The 18,510-nt window shown below is 55.5% G+C and overlaps 1 protein-coding gene across 1 annotated transcript in view; it reads left to right on the top strand.

Moving 5' to 3' along the window:
- The window catches only part of ZBED4 (zinc finger BED-type containing 4), a 32,727-nt gene extending 26,257 nt beyond the window's left edge, over nucleotides 1–6,470 (top strand). Inside the window, exon 2 of the mRNA XM_041756655.1 lies at nucleotides 205–6,470. Coding sequence (XP_041612589.1) covers nucleotides 550–4,047 — 3,498 coding nt within the window. The 5' untranslated portion in view covers nucleotides 205–549 and the 3' untranslated portion in view covers nucleotides 4,048–6,470. The remainder of the gene's footprint in view (nucleotides 1–204) is intronic.
- Nucleotides 6,471–18,510: the final 12,040 nt, after the last annotated feature.

The following is an 18,510-nucleotide window of genomic DNA, read 5'->3' as shown; positions in this document are numbered from 1 at the left end:
GTCTTTATTTTTCGCTTATCTTGTAGTCCTAGGGCATTTTCCTCGTATAAGAGGATTGTGAGATGTCAAGGAGCCAGTGCTCTGGATTGTACCTTTTGGTGATGGAACTTTCCTAGGCGTACTGAGGCCGGTGTAGCTGTGACGGGTCGGTTGGAAATGTGCGACTTAGGTCAGTGCTAACCTTGATCCTGTCTTCTTTTACAGATGATGCCGAAGGGTCATTGTGCTGTCCAGGTGACAGCGGCCCAGTTCCCAGGACAAGACGCGGGTCTCCGCCGTGTCAGTTGGTGTCTGAGCCAAGAAGCAGGTTGTGGCGAGGCTGCGGGCAGGTGGCGCTCTGCACCCTGAGGTGAAGTGGCCTGCCCTCCAGCCACATGCCCTCTTCGGTCAGATTTATCATCAGCCACATTCACACGCATCTCGAAAGATGGAATTATTTTTTAAGAGCTGAAGATAATGTACATTTGGGGGGCACAGATGAGGCTTTGGATCAGGTTTTCACCCACCTAAGAGAACAGGAGGAAGCAGCCAGAGTAGTTATGGTCAGTCATGGAGAACAACCAGGAGACGCGTCCCAGAAGGGATGGTGAATTTGTTTCTGATAAAATAAATTTTAAAATAGAAGAGGAAGATGATGTTCAAATCCCTAATCACAGTTTGGAAGGAGTGGAGTTTAAAGTGGAGCCGGATGGGAACCGGGCTGAGGGCGGCGGGGGCCGGGCGGAGGCCAGGGGGCCGCCTGGGAAGTGCCCCGCTGCCGACCAGGAGGAGGAGTACGGCTCCCTGTTCTCCCAGTACAGCAGCACGCTGTACGACGTGGCCATGGAGGCTGTGACGCAGAGCCTCCTCTCGGGCCGGGCCGTGAGCTCCAGGAAGAAGTCTCCGGCCTGGAAGCATTTCTTCATCTCCCCACGGGACAGCACCAAGGCCATCTGCACCTACTGCATGAAGGAGTTCAGCCGAGGGAAGAACGAGAAGGACCTGAGCACCAGCTGCCTCATGAGACACGTGCGGAGGGCTCATCCCACAGTGCTCGTCCAGGAGAACGGCGGCGTGCCGGGCCTGCCCTCCTTGTCACCCCCTCCTCTGCGGCTGCCGCCGCAGCCCACCGACCCCGGGGACCTGGGCGCCGTGCTCTCGCCCGTCAGCCTCGCCCCGAAACTGGCATTGAAGGCCCCGTCCCCTGATGACATGACGGAGGAGTCTGCGTCTGCGGTCTCCTCGGAAGAAGCCCCCTCCGACGCGCCCGCCTCTGACAAGTACGGCAGGGAGGAGGCCCCGGGGGGCCCGCCCCCCATGCCTTCCCTCCCCTGCGAGGACAGCACGGAGAACGGGGCGGAGAGGAATCCCCCGCCTCCCAAGAGCACTTCGGGCTCCAGGAGGCGGTCGGCTGTGTGGAAGCACTTCTACCTGTCGCCCCTGGACAACTCCAAGGCCGTGTGCATCCACTGCATGAACGAGTTCAGCAGGGGCAAGAACGGCAAGGACCTGGGCACCAGCTGCCTGATTAGGCACATGTGGCGGGCACACCGCTCCATCGTGCTGCAGGAGAACGGGGGCTCGGGACTCCCACCACCTTACGCCGCGCCCCCCACCCTGCTGCCCGCCCTGCCGCCGCCCGACGGGGACCCGAGCTCCATGTCGTCCTCTCCGGGAAAGTTGGTCCAGGAGTCCCCTTCCGCGTCCTCCTCCCCTGACCGGCTGACGGAGGACCTGCAGGTGCACCTGCATGCCGGGGACACGCTGATGGAAGACGCGTCGGCGCTGTCCTCTGACGATGTGGGTGAGGCCTCGCTGGCATCCTCCCCCGAGAAGCCGCAGGCTGGCGGGATGAGCCCCAGCCTGCTGGAATGCGGTGCTGTGTTCCAGCAGAATAAGAAGGTCATGAAGAGGCTGAAGTCGGAGGTTTGGCAGCATTTTTCGCTGGCGCCCATGGACAGCCTCAAGGCGGTGTGCAGACACTGCGCTTGCATCATCAGCCGGGGCAAGAGGGGCGACGTGGGCACCAGCTGTTTGATGCGGCACCTCTACCGACGCCACCCAGATGTCGTGGGCAACCAGAAGGGCTCTCTGGGTGCTGGGTTGGCAAATTCTCCCTACGCCACCTTGGCTTCTGCAGAAAGTTCCTCCTCCAAGTTGACTGACTTGCCAACTATGGTTACGAAAAACAATCAGGTTCTATTTCCCGTTAACAGCAAGAAGACCTCCAAGCTGTGGAATCACTTCTCCATCTGCTCCGCGGACCCCACCAAGGTGGTATGCTTGCACTGCGGCCGCACCATCAGCCGGGGGAAGAAGCCCACCAACCTGGGCACCAGCTGCCTGCTGCGCCATCTGCAGCGCTTCCACGGCAGCGTGCTCAAGCCCGACGTGCCCAGGGCGGCGCGGGCCTCCTCACCCAGCCTCCGCGGGCCCCTGAGCGCACAGCTGTCAGGAGCTTCCTCCTTCGACGACACCAACGAGAAGTTCTATGATTCTCATCCAGTTGCCAAAAAAATCACAAGTCTCATAGCTGAAATGATTGCACTTGACCTCCAGCCATATTCTTTTGTAGACAATGTTGGCTTTAACCGGCTGCTCGAATACTTGAAACCTCAGTACTCTTTGCCCTCACCTTCTTACTTCTCCAGGACAGCCATCCCAGGCATGTACGATAATGTGAAACAGATCGTCCTGTCACACCTTAAGGAAGCGGAGAGCGGCGTGATCCACTTCACGTCTGGAATATGGATGAGTAACCAGACTCGCGAGTACCTGACGCTCACCGCCCACTGGGTCACCTTCGCGTCATCGGCCCGGCCGTACTGTGAGGACCACCACTGCTCAGCCCTGCTGGACGTGTCTCAGGTGGACTGTGACTACAGCGGCAACAGCATCCGGAAGCAGCTGGAGTGCTGGTGGGAGGCCTGGGTGACGTCCACCGGCCTTCAGATTGGGATCACGGTCACCGACAACCCGAGCATCGGGAAGACGCTGAGTGAGGGGGAGCGCGCCAGCGTGCAGTGCTTCAGCCACACAGTCAACCTGGTCGTCAGCGAGGCCATCAAGAGCCAGCGGATGGTCCAGAACCTCCTCAGCATCGCACGGAAAATATGCGAGCGGGTCCACCGGTCTCCGAAAGCGAAAGAGAAGCTGGCCGAGCTGCAGAAGGAGTACGAGCTGCCCCAGCACCACCTCATTCAAGACGTCCCGTCCAAGTGGAACACGTCGTTTCACATGCTTGAGCGACTCATAGAACAGAAACGGGCGATTAACGAGATGTCGATCGAGTGCAACTTCAGAGAGCTGATCAGCTGTGACCAGTGGGAGGTCATGCAGTCCGTGTGCCACGCGCTGAAGCCCTTTGATGCCGCGAGTCGAGAGATGAGCACCCACGTGTCCACGCTCAGCCAGGTTATCCCCATGATCCACATCCTCAACAGGAAAATCGAGATGCTCTTTGAGGAGACGATGGGCATCGACACCATGCTGAAGTCCTTGAAGGAAGCCATGGTGAGCCGGCTGGCTGCCACCCTCCACGACCCGAGGTACATCTTTGCCACGTTGCTGGACCCTCGCTACAAGGCCTCCCTGTTCTCGGAAGAGGAGGCGGAGCAGTACAAGCAGGATCTAATCAGGGAACTGGAAGTGCTCAATTCTACCTCAGAGGACACGCCTGTCTCCAACGGGTGTGACCCAGGCTCCCCCTCGAAAGACGCAGTGGGGGAGGAGAACCTGTGGTCACTCATGGCCAAGATGACGAAGAAGGGCCCCAGGGAAAAGACGAAGGTGCCCGAGGACATGGTGCTTGCGTATCTGGAGGAGGAGGTGCTCGAACACAGCTGTGACCCCCTCACCTACTGGAACCTGAAGAAGTCGGCCTGGCCGGGCCTGTCCGCCCTGGCCGTCAGGTTCCTGGGCTGCCCCCCCAGTATCGTACCCTCTGAAAGGCTGTTCAGCACACCCACGGAGAATGGTGGCTTCGGCCAGTCCAGGCTCATGATGGAACATTTTGAAAAACTGATCTTCTTGAAAGTGAATCTTCCCTTGATATACTTTCAGTATTGACACTCACAGCAGAACCACCAGGCCACAGCTTGTCGCTCACCTGGCACCAGCCGTCCGTCCCGGGGTGGCGGTGCGCTCCGGGCGGGGCCATGCGGGGTGTCATAGCCGGCATCCCGAGGCGGGCACGAGCCTCCCCGTCCAGCGTCACTGTAATGTCTACGAGTGCCTTACTCCCCGTCCTGCAGACCGGGTGTCACCGCGGGCTCCCCACGGGCCCACTAGGAACAGCCTGTCTTGCCGATGATGAAATAACGATGATTAGGGTTTCATTCATAACTGTAAAGTTTTTTAAAAGTTGGGGGTTAGTAATTTGTCTTACTAGAAGGGCAGAGGAGATGTAAACAATTTTATTCTCTAGGCTTTTTATTCAATTATGTAAAAACCACGAATCAGGTACTGTATTTTAGTTAAAGATTGCTTTAAATCAACAGAATGGCCTTTATGGCTGTTAAGTGAATTCTGTAAATAGGAGGTGGAGTTCAAGCCATCCTGGCTGAGCAGTTTCTAACTGCAGGCTCTATGTCAAGGAGTACAGAGAATATTCTGGAACATAACTGTTGACCGCAACAGAGGTGTGGCATCGGAAGATGAAATTAAGACGTGCCCTGGAACGTCGGTTATGTAGCGATCTGGTTAAAGAGCGCGTTCCTGGTCTGTGCTCCCCATTCAGGTTTTACGTGGTCGGCTCACGCGGAGGCCCCGACCTGGGTCATGAGCCCACGCGAGGGGCCGTTCACAGCAGGCCCACGAGGATGCCCCGCCTCAGACCTGCTGTCTCCACACCAGGAAGCTATCCTTTGAAATTTGTGCACTGACCCCACTGACCCCAATTTGATCAAATTATGTATAAAATTCTTTTTACAAGAGATGGCTCATCAACAGGGAGGAGACTGCCGTACTGCAGTGTAAGACTAGCCTTAGGCGTTTAGCTTTTTTTATATATATGATAGGGAGGACCAGCCATCGCCGGGTGTGAAGCCCCAGGACACAACGCGGCGTCCATCGTCAGTCTTTTAACAATGATCTCTCTTCAGAAGTTTTGCTTCCACATCTAGAGAAGGGTTTGTTTTCTTATTTCAAACCGATTAAATACTCTGGATGAAGCAAGTTACTCATTTGCCTATGACCTTTTAGAAAAGTTGTTTTGTTAAAAAAAACTGTACCTATTATTAATCTGGATTTGCATTGACTATGTTTTAGTGTATTTATAAATGGTGAACTCAGTTTCTGAAATTAAACTTTTTATTTGCAATTTTCTACTGCTGGAGGACACTGGCTTTTTATTCTGAGGATGATAGGAGGGTCCCGCTGGCACGGCCTTCCCTGCTGGAGTTCTCATCTTGGCGCTCGCGGGGAGGGCTGGCACGGGGAGGACGCGGTTCTGGCAGCGGGCTGGCAGCGGGCGGCCTCGGCCGGTGCCAGCGGGCAGAGCGGTGGGCGGCACAGGTGCCTCCCCGCAGGGCCAGGGCGTGCTCGCGAGTCCTGCCCACCTGCTCTCCATGGGAATTTCTAGGAGCGTCTGCGAAGCGATGTGTGCATCCATCCTCCTCATCCTCCCCAGCCAGGATCCGAGCTGCCGATGTGAGTCCACGGCAGGTGTCATGGCTGTGCCTGAAGGAGCTCGTGTGCCTCTGCTTTGCACGAGGGGAGCTGCACACGCCGCCCCGTGAGTTCTGGGCCCCGGGGGCCTCTGTGGGGTTGGGGTCACCAGGGTGGGGGGCGGCTGGGAACCTGGGGCGAGGCTTGGCCCCCTTCCGACCTTCTGTCTCCCCTGGGGGCGGGTCCGTGCAAGGATAGCAAGGTGAGCCTGCCGCTTGTCCCCACGCCTGGCCTGTCACCCCCAGCCCTGTACCCCCAGCCCTGTCCACCCCCCCAGCTCTGTTCCCTACCCAGGCCTGTCCCCCCCACAGCCCTGTCCCCCCTCAGCCCTGTGCCCCCCCAGCCCTGTCCCTCCCCAGCCCTGTGCCCCCCAGCCCTGGCCCCTCCCCAGCCCCTTTGTGCCCAGGGCTCCGTGGCATCTCCCTGGGGTCCTGCGGCCTCCGCCATCCCTGTGATACACCCCAACCCCCTGACCCCGCTATGCCTCCCAGCCCAGCATCACCAGTTTGGCCAGAGCAGGGCTCCACCCCTGGCGGCCATGGGGCTGCGGATGGGGGTGCACCGCGTGGCCCAGGCCTGGCTGCACGAGGGCAGGAGTGGTAACCCACTGGGCACGGCTGCCCCTGCATGAGCGAGCGCACAGCCACCCAGGACGCAGCCTGCCCCCACCTGGTGCCCGAGCGGCCCTCCTCCAGGTGCAGCCCGCTGCTGGCACAGCGGTAAAGTGGATGCTGCCCTGGTCACCGGAGCCCGTGTCTCAGCCGTGTTACGGCAGCGCCCAGGCCCACGACACACCCGTTTGCAGGACACGTCGGTCCTGGGCCGCACTGTCCAGTGATGTGCGGCGGGGCGGCCCTGGGGACAGAGCAGCCTCCGGGTGGGAGGGATGCGGCTCCTGCTGAGGCCGGCAGGTCTGTTGTGCGCGGAGCAGAGCGGGTGGCCAGCTGGGCCTGACTCCCTGGTCGCTCGTAGGGAGGAGTCCTGTAGGAGCCTGGTGGCCCTGCAGCGTGCGTGCATGTCAGCCGAACCTGGGACTATTCAAAGTTAAAGCTCCCCTTGCCCCTGCGACCTGGTGGCCGCAGCCCAGGTGTCCCCACCGCCGCCGAGGCCGGACAGACTCTCTGTGCAAAGAGCTTTGTTACATCAGGAGGGAGGCGCCGTCTGAGGAACAGGGTCTGGTGCAGGCGGGTCCTGGGGGCCGGGGTGCGGGGGGCCCTGGCGCATGGGGGGATGCGCAGGTTTCCTTCAGTGAACAGGTCCGGAGCTGCTGTGCCTTCACGTGACTCAGCAGGACAGCAGAGACCGGTCCCCGCAGCCACGAGCTCGACCGGCGATAGCCAGGACCGGCCCCGCACCCCCTCTGTGCCCGCCAGCAAGCCCCACACGACCAACGGGAAACCTGGGGAGCCGAGAGGTCACTTGCCTATTGCAGGGTCGTCTGGACGCAGCCGACGCCCGAGCACAGGCTGAGGCGGCAGCCACGTGTGCACACAGAACAGAAGCCTCGGCATCGTCCACACACGTGGTGTTGTGGGTCCCGTGCAGGGGTGGGGGGAGAGGGAGAGGGGGTCCTGGCCGGTCACCGGGTCACCAGCCCTGAGCCTGCAGCAGGGACCCTGAGCAGGAATTGTGCGCGGCCCCAGGCCCACCTCCCCTCCAGCTGCCCGGATTTGCGTAGACCCCTCACTCGAGCTACTTTAGTTCCGCAGCTACCGTTAGTGGACACCCCTGGGTTTATATGCTGGTTTTCATAAAATCGGCAGCATCCAAACGAGTTTTTGGAAGTTATTTTATCTGAACACATGTCAGTCCTGCAGGATTGTTGCAGGCCCAGCACAGGCTGCCCCGAGGCTCACCTGGGCCTCTGCTTGCAGGCCACTCTCAGGCACCGGGGCCAGCCTGCCGGGGGGAGTGGGGCTGGGGGACCGGGGGGCCGGGGCCAGAGCAGCATGCAGGGGACGGCCCAGCTGCTTCTGCAACTTACTCCACAGGGCCAGTCCTGCCAAGGGCCCCCCAGCTTGTGTTGCACTGAGCTCACCTGCCCCCCCCCCATTCTGGAACATTCTATGTCCCCAACCCCACACATGCCGGCAGGTGGTCATTCTCTGGAGTGTTGTGAGGTGGTACAGATCACGGGAGTGCAGTTCACCTGCCGCCCACCTGGCCCCCACCTGCCCAGGCCCCTCACTGCACGTTGTTTCCCCTTCATAATTAACAAGTACGTTGTGTGAAGCCCTAAGACAGTGTAGACAACACATTCCCCATAGAATTTTAATCTATTTTTTTTTATTTTAAAGATTTTATTTCTTCATGAGAAACACAGAGAGGCAGAGACACAGGCAGAGGGAGAAGCAGGCCGCCTGCAGGGAGCCCGATGTAGGACTCGATCCCAGGACCCCGGGGTCACGCCCTGAGCCCAAGGCTGACGCTCCACCACTGAGCCCCCCAGGTGCCCCTGTATTTGCTTTTTAAACCACATTTTAAGGGTTTCCTGGGTGGCGCAGCGGTTTAGCGCCTGCCTTTGGCCCAGGGCACGATCCTGGAGACCAGGGATTGAATCCCATGTCGGGCTCCCGGTGCATGGAGCCTGCTTCTCCCTCTGCCTATGTCTCTGCCTCTCTCTCTCTCTCACTCTGTGACTATCATAAAATAAATAAATTTTTAAAATTTTTAAGAAAAAAAATAAATAAATAAACCACATTTTGAACTCTTCGTTTATGACCTGTGCCCCATCACCCGCCTTCTCGGGGGCAATGCCCTAGAGCTCCTCGCCCGCCTTCCTCACCCCTGTGCTGGGCTGGGCATTCCTGGAGAAACTGGAACTGCAGCGGGGAGCCCAGGTCCGGGCGCCGGGGTGCTGGTTCCATGGGGCTGGCTCCTCCAGGCCTCAGGCAGTGGGTCTGCTGCAGTGAAACCTGCACCCCGCCCACCTCCAGCCCCTCCCACACCATCCCCTCAGCCTTAGACCCACGGGGGCACCGTCTGTGGGGACCTGACGTGCCCCTCCCCCTGCCCGTGGGAACCCCGCCGCCTCTGTGTGTCCTCCAGACCTGGAGCTGGGCCCCCACCGTGCAGTTCCCGTCTTCACCCTGGCTCCACATCATCTCCCATTGGGGCAGAGGCTCGTGCTGGGCGCCCCCCCAAGTGGCTTTGGGGTCTTTCAGGAAGGGACGTGGGTGCAGGGCGTGGCCCCAAGGTGTCCTTGCATGGGGAAGCAGCAGAGAGCAGCTTATGGGGTGGGGGTGCTCCAGCCACACACAGCACAGGGGGCAGGGGCAGGTCACTGCCCAGGATGCAGCTGGACGTCCGTCTCCAGAGCTGGCAACGCGAGGGGCCCCAAGGACTCACGGTGCGGGCGGCGCGGGCACAGGCGACTGCCAGGACCAGGAAGAGGGAGGAGGGAGGCCCGTGGTTTCCAGCACAGGCGAGCACGTCAGGGCGGCCCCGTGGCCAGTTTCAGCTCTGAGCACTGCAGCCGCCGCCTCCCCCAGCCCCCTAGGGCCCCAGCCCCCTCCAGCCCCCAGCCTCTCAGCCTCTCAGCTCCCCCCAGCCCCCTAGGCTCCACCCAGCCCTCCAGCCAACCCCCCAGACCCCCCACAGCCCCCAGAGCAGCTCGCACAGTCGTGGGAGCCACATCCTCCAAGGACCGGAGGCCTGCGCTCTAACGCGATGGCTCCTCCTGACCCGGCAGGTGCACACGCAGTCAGGTGGCCGCCGTGCTTCTGAAGCCATTTGCGGGGCAGTTGGAACAGACGCCGACGTTACAGACACCCGCACGCACGGGAGACCTAGATGTGACCCCGGGCCAGGTGGACGACCCACAGAAGAGGTCCATGGACAGACGCAGCCTGCATCAATCAAAATATAAAAGAACAGCAAAGCCCAGCAAGCCCCTGGGAAGGGGCAGACCCTGGTTCCAGAGCTGCTGTGCTCGCGGGTTAGTGTCCCTGACGAGCGCAGAGCCGGGGGCAGGCGGCCCACGGCAGCCATCCCTGAGGCCCGACGGCGGACCTGCCAGCCGAGGACTTTAACACGACGGTCGAAGAAGCTCAAGGAAGTAGAGGCAGATGTGGCGAAAGGCAGGAAAAGGAGGTTGGAACAAGCGGACTAAAAACATACAAAACCTAAGAAAGCAAAGGTAAACGGGACTGGAAAGCACCACGACTGAAGCGGACAGTCCATGCGAGGGACTCGGAGGCAGAGTCCAGAAGCAGCAGAAAGAATCTGCGAACCCAAAGACAGACAGCGGGAATCACTGAATCTGAGCAACAGGAGGAGGAGAGGCTGACGTGCCAGAGCCGAGGGCCCGTGGGATGCGGCCAGGAAGCCCCACGCACATCGTGGGAGTCCCAGAAGGAGGACAGCGTGGGGACAGGCAGGAGAGGGGGAAATAAAATGGCTGAAGACTTGCCAACCATGACGACGGACGTGAGTGGGACCATCCAAGCAGCCCAATGAGACGCACTGGAGATCCACGTGGAGCCACGACCATAGGGAACGGCCGGGAGGTGGGCATCCTGAAGCGACGAGGGTCCTCCCGAGGGGCCGCTGTGGCCTCCCCCCAGGGTCCCCGCGGCCAGACCCACCGGGCCACTATCCCTGAAGGGCGAGAAGAACAAAACCGCCCTTCGAGAATCCTACATCTGGCAAGACCATCCTTCCAGACCAAGGGAGAAAGGAAGACGTTCGCAAGAATGCTCGTGACCTGCAGACCGCTCTGGGCATCCTGCCAGGGGCGTGAGGGACGCGGGCAGGACCTGGAGGTGTCCACGCGAACAAAAAGTTCACAAAGGTGAACACCTGGGCAGTTGGTGGGCACGTGGCATCGTCGTAACGGGCTTGTGACCCCAAGCTTCGTGTTCTGTATGATTTAAGAGACTGGTTCTTGACGAAGCAAACTAATGGAATTCGGTCTGGGGTTCCGCACACGGGGGACAGACTGAGGAGTTGGCCACTCCTCCTGGGTCTCCAGGGAGTAGGAGGACCTGGTGTGAAGAGCAGCGGCCGCGGCTCCGGGGAGCGCCAGGGCCACTGGAGGCTCAGAGCGGACGGCTCCGAGTTAAAACCTTTGGGCTGTCGGGTCGTGAGGGCCCACAAGCCGGTGAGCTCTAGCTCCAAACCCAGGCCGTCCCCACAGGAACAGGAAAACCCCCTGTGCCTCGCACAGAGCCGTCCTGAACGTGCCAGAGCACCCGATGCTCAGCAAAGCCTGCCCTCGAGGGAAACGTGTTAGCCAAGCCTCACTGACCAACTCCGGCCCCCTCCGGGGACCTGTCCCCACTGAGCAGACGGGGAAAGAGGGGACAGGCTCCGTGAAGCTCAGTGCAGAGCCACAGGCTCCCCGGAGCCGGAGTCTGATCACAGGACTGTAAAGACTTTCTCTCTGCGCTTCTCACCGCCACCGTTCCGAGGCCTATGATAGCGGCTCCTCTCGCCCATACATCACGTCTGACTATCAAGAAAAAAATCACAAGGCCAATCACACAACTAAACTAACCCAGTATGAAGAGACGGGGCGAGTTTCAGAACAAGCTTGGCAGGGATGTTGGAATCATCAGAGAGGGAACATAGAACATAGGGTCAGTACGCTCGGCGCTCGTGCAGACGCAGTAGATGGCGCCCAAGCACAGACGGGCAACGGAAGCGGAGCAATGCAAATCCTGAGAAAGAACAACAACAAAGCGCTAGAGAGAGGATACTGCTGCAGAAATGAAGAATGCCCTCTGCGGGCTTACTAGACTGGACACGGCTTAGCAAAGAATGTCTGAGCGAGAGGACATGTGGAAAGAAATCTTGAAAACTGAAAAATAAAGAGAAAAACCAAACAACACAGAACATCCAAAGATGATGGGATAGCCACAGAGTGTAGCCGACGTGGGATGAGAACACCAGAAGGAAAAGAAATACAAGGAACAGAAGAAGTATTTGAAATGATGGCTGAGAATGTCCCCAACTCAGCATCAGACGCGGAGCACAGAGCCAGGAAGCAAACAGAGCAAAACAAAACAACCAACGCATTTAAATATCATGTTCAATTAATGAATTCTATAAATAAATGTTAAGTCCTGAAGAAGCCAGGTGGGAGGGGGGAACTTCCCTGTAAGGAAATGAAGATAAGAACCACATCTGACTTTTCAGAAGTCACGCAAGCCAAAGAATGTGGACCAAAATACTTAAGGTGTGGAGAAAAAAATCCCACCAACCTACAGCTCTATACACGGTGAAATTATTCTTTTGGGGTTTTTAAAAAGATTTTTATTTATTTATTTGAGAGAGAACAGGAGCAAGGGGAGCAGCAGAGGGAGAGGGAGAAGCAGACTCCCTGCCAAGCAGGGAGCCCCTCACGGGACTCGATCCCAGGACCCTGGGATCACGACTTGATCTGAAGGCAGGCGCTCAACCACTGAACCACCCGGGCGTCCCTGGTGTAATTGTTCTTAAAGATGAAGGAGAAATAGGAATTCTCAGACAGACACTGAAGGAATTTGTGGCCAGCGGACAGGCTTGGAAGAATGTTAAAGGGAGTTCATTGGAGAGAAGGAAAGTAATGTAGGTCAGAGACTCAGACCTACGTAAAATAAAGAAGACCACTGAAGAAGGAGGAAGTTAGCATTTCATTCTTAATCTAAAGTAAGTTTGTTCAAAATAATGATAACGTAGAATCACATATGCTTACACATGAGATACGTAGCTTTACGCTTATGTAGCTTACGTATGAGAAATGAATGCCAGCAATGACACAAGGGACAGGAGGGAAGAATTAGAAGTATTTTATTATAAGGTACTCACATTACCCATGAAGCAGCACAGTGTTATTTGAAAATAGAGTGGGATTAGCTATAAACATATATTCTAAACTCTAGGGCAACCATTCAAAAAAAAAAAAAGCAAAAATGAAGTATAACCAATATGCTAAAGAGGAGAGAAAATGGAATCATAGAAAATGCTTGATTAACAGTCTGACAGAGTCAATATAAAAACAAGGCCCAACCATATGTTCCCTACAAGAAACTCACTTTAGGTTTTCTTTAAAGTTTTATTTATTTAAGTAATCTCTTCACCCACTGTGGGCCTCGAACTCACAACCATGACGTCAAGAGTCACCTGCTCTACTGAGCGAGCCAGCCAGGTGCCCCAAGAAACCCACTTTAAATATAAAGACACAGGGCAACCCCAGAGGCTCAGTGGTTTGGCACTGCCCTCGGCCCAGGGCGTGATCCTGGAGACCGGGGATCGAGTCCCGCATCCAGCTCCCTGTATGGAGCCTGCTTCTCCCTCTGCCTGTGCCTCTGCCTTTCTCTCCCTCTCTCTCTCTCTGTGTCTCTCATGATTAAATAAAATAAAATCTTTAAAAAAATATATAAAGACACATATGGATTAAAAATAAATGGAGGCAAGTATGCTAATGGTAATCAAAAGAAATCAGGAGTAGCTGTATTAATTTCACACAGCAGACTTCAAAGGAAGGAAAGTTATCAGAGAACGAGGAAGGGAATTATATAATGATGAAGGAATCCGTTCTCCAGGAAGACGCAACAACCCTCAATGTGTGTGTACCTACCAACAGAGCATCAAAATATATGGGGCAAAAAATAATAGAATAACAAAGAAATAGCTGAATCACTGTCATAACTGGAGAGTTAACAATCCCGAGACATGGATGGGTCCAGCAGGCAGGAACCAGTAAGGACATGGCTGAACTCAACAACACCATCCATCAACTGGATATAAATAAGGTCTGCAGACCACTTCATCCGACAACAGCAGAACAAATTCTCCTCAAGCTCATGTGAACATTTGCCAAGATGAACCACATTCTGGGCATTAAAACACCTCAACAAATACAAGATAGTAGAAGTCCTACATCCCCTCTCGGGCCGTGGTAGAACTAAACTACAAACCAGTAACACACAGACAGCTGGAATATCCAGACATACATGGAGATTAAACAACACACTTTGTTTTTTCTCCTTGAGAGAGAAAGAGTGAGCATGAGTGAGCAGAGTGGCAGGCGGTAGAGGCAGAGGGAGAGAGAGAATACAAAGCACACTCCACACCCAGGGCAGAGCCCAACATAGGCTCTATCTCACAACCCTGAGATCATTTCCTGGGTTGAAATCAAGAGTCAGATGCTTAAAAGACTGAGCCACCCAGGCGCCCCTAAACAACACCCTTCTAAACAATGCATGGGTCAAAGAAATGAAATCTTAAGAGAAATTTTAAAATAAGTAGAACTAAGTGAAAATAAAAACGCAACTTACCAAAATTTGTGGGATGCTGTGAAGCACTGCTTAGAGGGAAATTTACAGTGTTGAATGCATATATTAGAAAAGAAGAAAGATCTAAATTAAATAATGTAGGTCCCTTTCTTTTAGGAACATAGACGAAAAAGAGCAAATTATGTCCAAAGTAAGCAGAAGAAATAATAAGAATCAGAGCAGAAATTCATGAAATCGAAAACAGGAAACAAATGGAGAAAATCAATGAAACCAAAAGCTGGTTCTTTGAAAAGATTAATGAAATTGGTAAGCCTGTAGCAAAGCTAACTAAGATAACAAAGAGAAAGGACACTAATCACTAATAACGGAAATGGAGGAGGAGACATTACTACAGACCCATGGTCATTAAAGGATAAGAGAATACTATTAACAACCAGGCACATAAACTTGATGACCTAGATAAGAATGGACCAATCTCTTGAAAGACACATTCTGCCAAAAGTCACACAAGAACAAACAGACAATGTGAATAGGCTTGTATCTATTAAAGAAACTGAATCGATAATTAATAATCTTCCCAAACAGAAAGCACCAGGTCCAGATTACTTTACTGGTGGATTCTACCAAACGTTTAAGGGAAAATTATACAATTCTCTGCAATCTCTCCCAGTAGATAGAAACAGATGGAATACCTCATGTACGAAGCCAGCATTTTCCTGATACCAAAACCAAAGGCACTACAAGAAAACTACAGACCAATATCACTCATGAACAGAGATACAGAAATCTAAAAAAAAAAAAAATAGCAAATCAAATCCAACAACGTATGAAAAGAATTCTACACCATGACCCAATGGGATTTATCCCAGGTATGCAAAACTACTTCAACATTTGAAAACCATTAATGTAATCCATCAGAGAAAAAAGCACATGATCATAATGGATGCAGAAAAACCATCTGACAGAGATCCCTGGGTGGCGCAGCGGTTTGGCGCCTGCCTTTGGCCCAGGGTGCGATCCTGGAGACCCAGGATCGAATCCCACGTCGGGCTCCCCGTGCATGGAGCCTGCTTCTCCCTCTGCCTGTGTCTCTGCCTCTCTCTCTCTCTCTCTCTCTCTGTATGATTATCATAAATAAATAAAAATTAAAAAAAAGTCTATCTTAAAAAAAAAAAAAGAAAAACCATCTGACAAAATCCAACACCCATTCACGATCAAAGATCAAAGTGCTCAGTAAACAGCCTAGAGGGCATTTCCTCTCTCTCCACTCCTTCCTTCAAATCCCAAGTCATTTTGTGGACACAAACAAATCAATTTTGAAGCTTGTATAGAGAAGTAAAAGACTCCCACGACAGAATGCTGAAGAAGAACAAAGGTGGAAGACCGTCATTACCTGACTTCAAGACTCACTATAAAGCTACAGTTAGTCAGGACAGTGTGGTTTCGGCAAAAGAATATACATGGGACAAAATAGAGAGAGCGCGCCTAGATAGACACGTCCATAAATCCAGTTAACTGACCTTTGATAAAGGAGCAAAGACAACACAATAAAGCAGAGATAGTCCCTTCTCCTAATGGCGCTGGAACAAGTGGACATCCACTCAGGGGGAGAAAAGAACCTAGGCACAGACCTACCCCCTTCATAAATATTCACATGAACTAAGTCACAAACCTAAATAATCGCAAAACTATAAAATTCCTAGAAAGTAGTGTGGAGATGACTTTTTAGATACAACACCAAAGAGAGAACTGATGGCTAGATTTTGTTAAAATTAAAATTCTCTGCTCTAGGGACGCCTGGGTGGCCCAGCAGTTGAGTATCTGCCCTCAGCCTAGGGCGTGATCCCAGGGTCCTGGGATCGAGTCCCACATCGGGCTCCCCGCAGGGATCCTGCTTCTCCCTCTACCTCTGTCTCTGCCTCCCTTTGTGTCTCTCATGAGTAAATAAATAAAATCTTTAAAATAAAAATTCTCAGTTCTAGAAGGACAACGTCAAGAGAACAAGATATACCACAGACGGGGAGGAAACATGTAAAAGACACATCTGATAAAGGGCCATTGTCCAAAATACACAAAGAACCCTTAAAACTCAACAATAAGGAAACAATTCCATTGAAAATCAGTTTTAAAGGTGTCACCGAACAGCAGTGACGTACAGATGGCAAGTCAGCATCACATTGCGCACACCCGGCAGGTGCACGTGAACACAAGAGACGCCGCTGCACACCTGTTGGAAGGGCCAGAACGTAGGACATGGACAATGCCAGGGGCTCTGCCCATGGGCACTGGAGCACAGAGGGACTGTAGGGTGGTCGTGGAGGGGCGCAGGGGGGGCGCAGGGAGGCGCCTGGCCGCTTCCTACAAAGCCACCCATACTCTACGTCGGCCCGGCGGCCGTGCTCGGTACCCACACCGAGCTGGAGCCTCATGGCCCCAGAGGCTGCGCACGGATGTTTACAGTGACTTTGGTCACATCTGCCAGCGCCTGAAGCGCACACGTTCGGTCTGTGACTTCAAATCCCTGCGGCGTCGGTGGCTTGGGTGTGCGGCCAGCCCTGGCAGCAGGATAAATTTGGGCCACCCCTCCCACGAACAGAGGCAAACGCCAGCGGATCCCAAGTCTCCGTGCAGAAGCAACGCGAACAAGAGCCCAGAAGGTGCCAGCCGTGGAGCCCGAGGGTGGGACACAGGCCATGAACCCAGCCGCACACGGGAACGTGAACCTGCAGAAAAGTGTCTGGGAAAGCGCTTCGTGATCAGAACACAGACGACAAGGGAGGAAGTGACCTGTGGCCTGGGACAGAAAGGGTCAGCACCCCCAGCAACTGAAGAGTTTTCATAACATGGAGGGGAAGTGCCCCAAGTGCACGGAAAACAGACCAAAGGCGGACAGACCACTGACCACACTGGACGGTGCTTGATCCTGTTAGATGTTCACCTTCCTCTGAAGACACAAAGAAGCGTCCCGAGACACCGCCGCTCAGGCATAAGAGCAGCCGGGTCAGGGCCGACCCTGCAGCCCCGGAGGGGTACCGCTGAGCCACACGGCACCCACGTGCAGCCCCACTCCCAGGGGCACAGCATGAGAAAACACGTGTGAGGCCATGCACACGGTGGCCAACAGCCGCGTGGCTCCAGGAAGGGGAAGCCTCGGGTCCAACGAGGGGCTCAGCGGGCTCCCAGGGAGGACGGAACCCAGTCCACGCAGGTCTGCTCGTCTTTTTTTTTTTTTTAATTTATTTATGATAGTCACACAAAGAGAGAGAGGCAGAAACACAGGCAGAGGGAGAAGCAGGCTCCATGCACCGGGAGCCCGATGTGGGACTCGATTCTGGGTCTCCAGGATCGCGCCCTGGGCCAAAGGCAGGCGCCAAACCGCTGCGCCACCCAGGGATCCCGGGTCTGCTCATCTTCACGGGAAGGAGGGAAAAGCCAGGCAGCAGTGACTCGAGTCACAACACTTGGAGGGGCTGTGGTGGAAGCGATGCCCCGAGCATGCTCTGGGAGCAGCTGCCACTTCTGGAAGCAGCTCACCCTCCCCACGCGGGCGGAAGGCAGATCCTGGGCCACGCGGGGAGGAGACGCCACGGAGCCAAGGCCGGCCTGTGCACCTGCGGCCTGGGGCACCTGCAGCCAACAGGCAGACACGGACTCCGCGGTGGCTGGTCGCTCAGGGGACAGGAGGCAGGGGGCAGCACACCCCACAGAGATGGGGACCCAGAGCTGCGGGTGTCCCAGAGGCGTGTGCAGGCATGCCCACCCCTTGCGCATCCAGAGGGGTCTGGGAGCAGACGTCCCCGGCCTCGGTGTCCACAGCCGCTCCCCGCAAGAAGCAGGGCCCTTCAGCCGCTGACCTCCGGGCAGACGGGGAGGCCCGAGAGCCTTGGCGGCAGGCAGGGAAGCAGCTATGAGGGGGCCCGGGGAATCAGGTGTGAGCCAGCCACCACCCGGACCGACAAGTTTGCACGCTGAGGAATCACAAACGGGTGCTAAATGCCAATGATGCATAAATAATAAACACGGCGGACAGACAGAGGAACGGGAGAGGCAGGGCTGGCTCGCAGGCATCAGCTGGCAGGCAGGAGGGGCCACCCGGGCTCCGCAGGAACCATCCGCGCACCCCAGAGAGGCCGCAGGAGGTCCCCCCGGGGCTGTGTCCACACACACACTGCTCGTTGGCTGCAGTGGACCACGGCCAGGCCACAGGCAGAGCTCTCACCGGCCCAGAGACATGGCCTTTCCTTAGGGGAGTGCCAGGTGTGCACGTGTGTGTGTGCGTGTCAGCACGTGCGTGATCGTAGTACACGTGATGTGTCCACATGTCAGTGCACATGATGCCCGTGCATGTGGGAGCTGAGTACGTGCAGGGCGATGCACGTGCGCAGCCACACCCTCCCCGTGTGCTATCCCCGGGCCCGCTGGTATTAGACGCTCTCAGTACGTAATAACCAACGTGTGCTCCTTCAACAAAGCGTAAAGGTGCCAAGGTCATCACTTGAAACACGACCTGCGAGACGGGAGTCTGTGCAGTATCACCCGTCGCACGATCTCCGCTAAGGAAACACATAGATTTATTCGCAGCCCCTCTGGATCCCCGGAGCCCCATGTGCGACGGACCAGGTGCACCTGTGCCCGCAGAGTCCTC

The sequence above is a fragment of the Vulpes lagopus genome, chromosome 5 (assembly GCF_018345385.1).
Source record: "Vulpes lagopus strain Blue_001 chromosome 5, ASM1834538v1, whole genome shotgun sequence".
Classification (NCBI taxonomy): domain Eukaryota; kingdom Metazoa; phylum Chordata; class Mammalia; order Carnivora; family Canidae; genus Vulpes; species Vulpes lagopus.
This window is presented reverse-complemented; position numbering and strand designations above follow the sequence as displayed.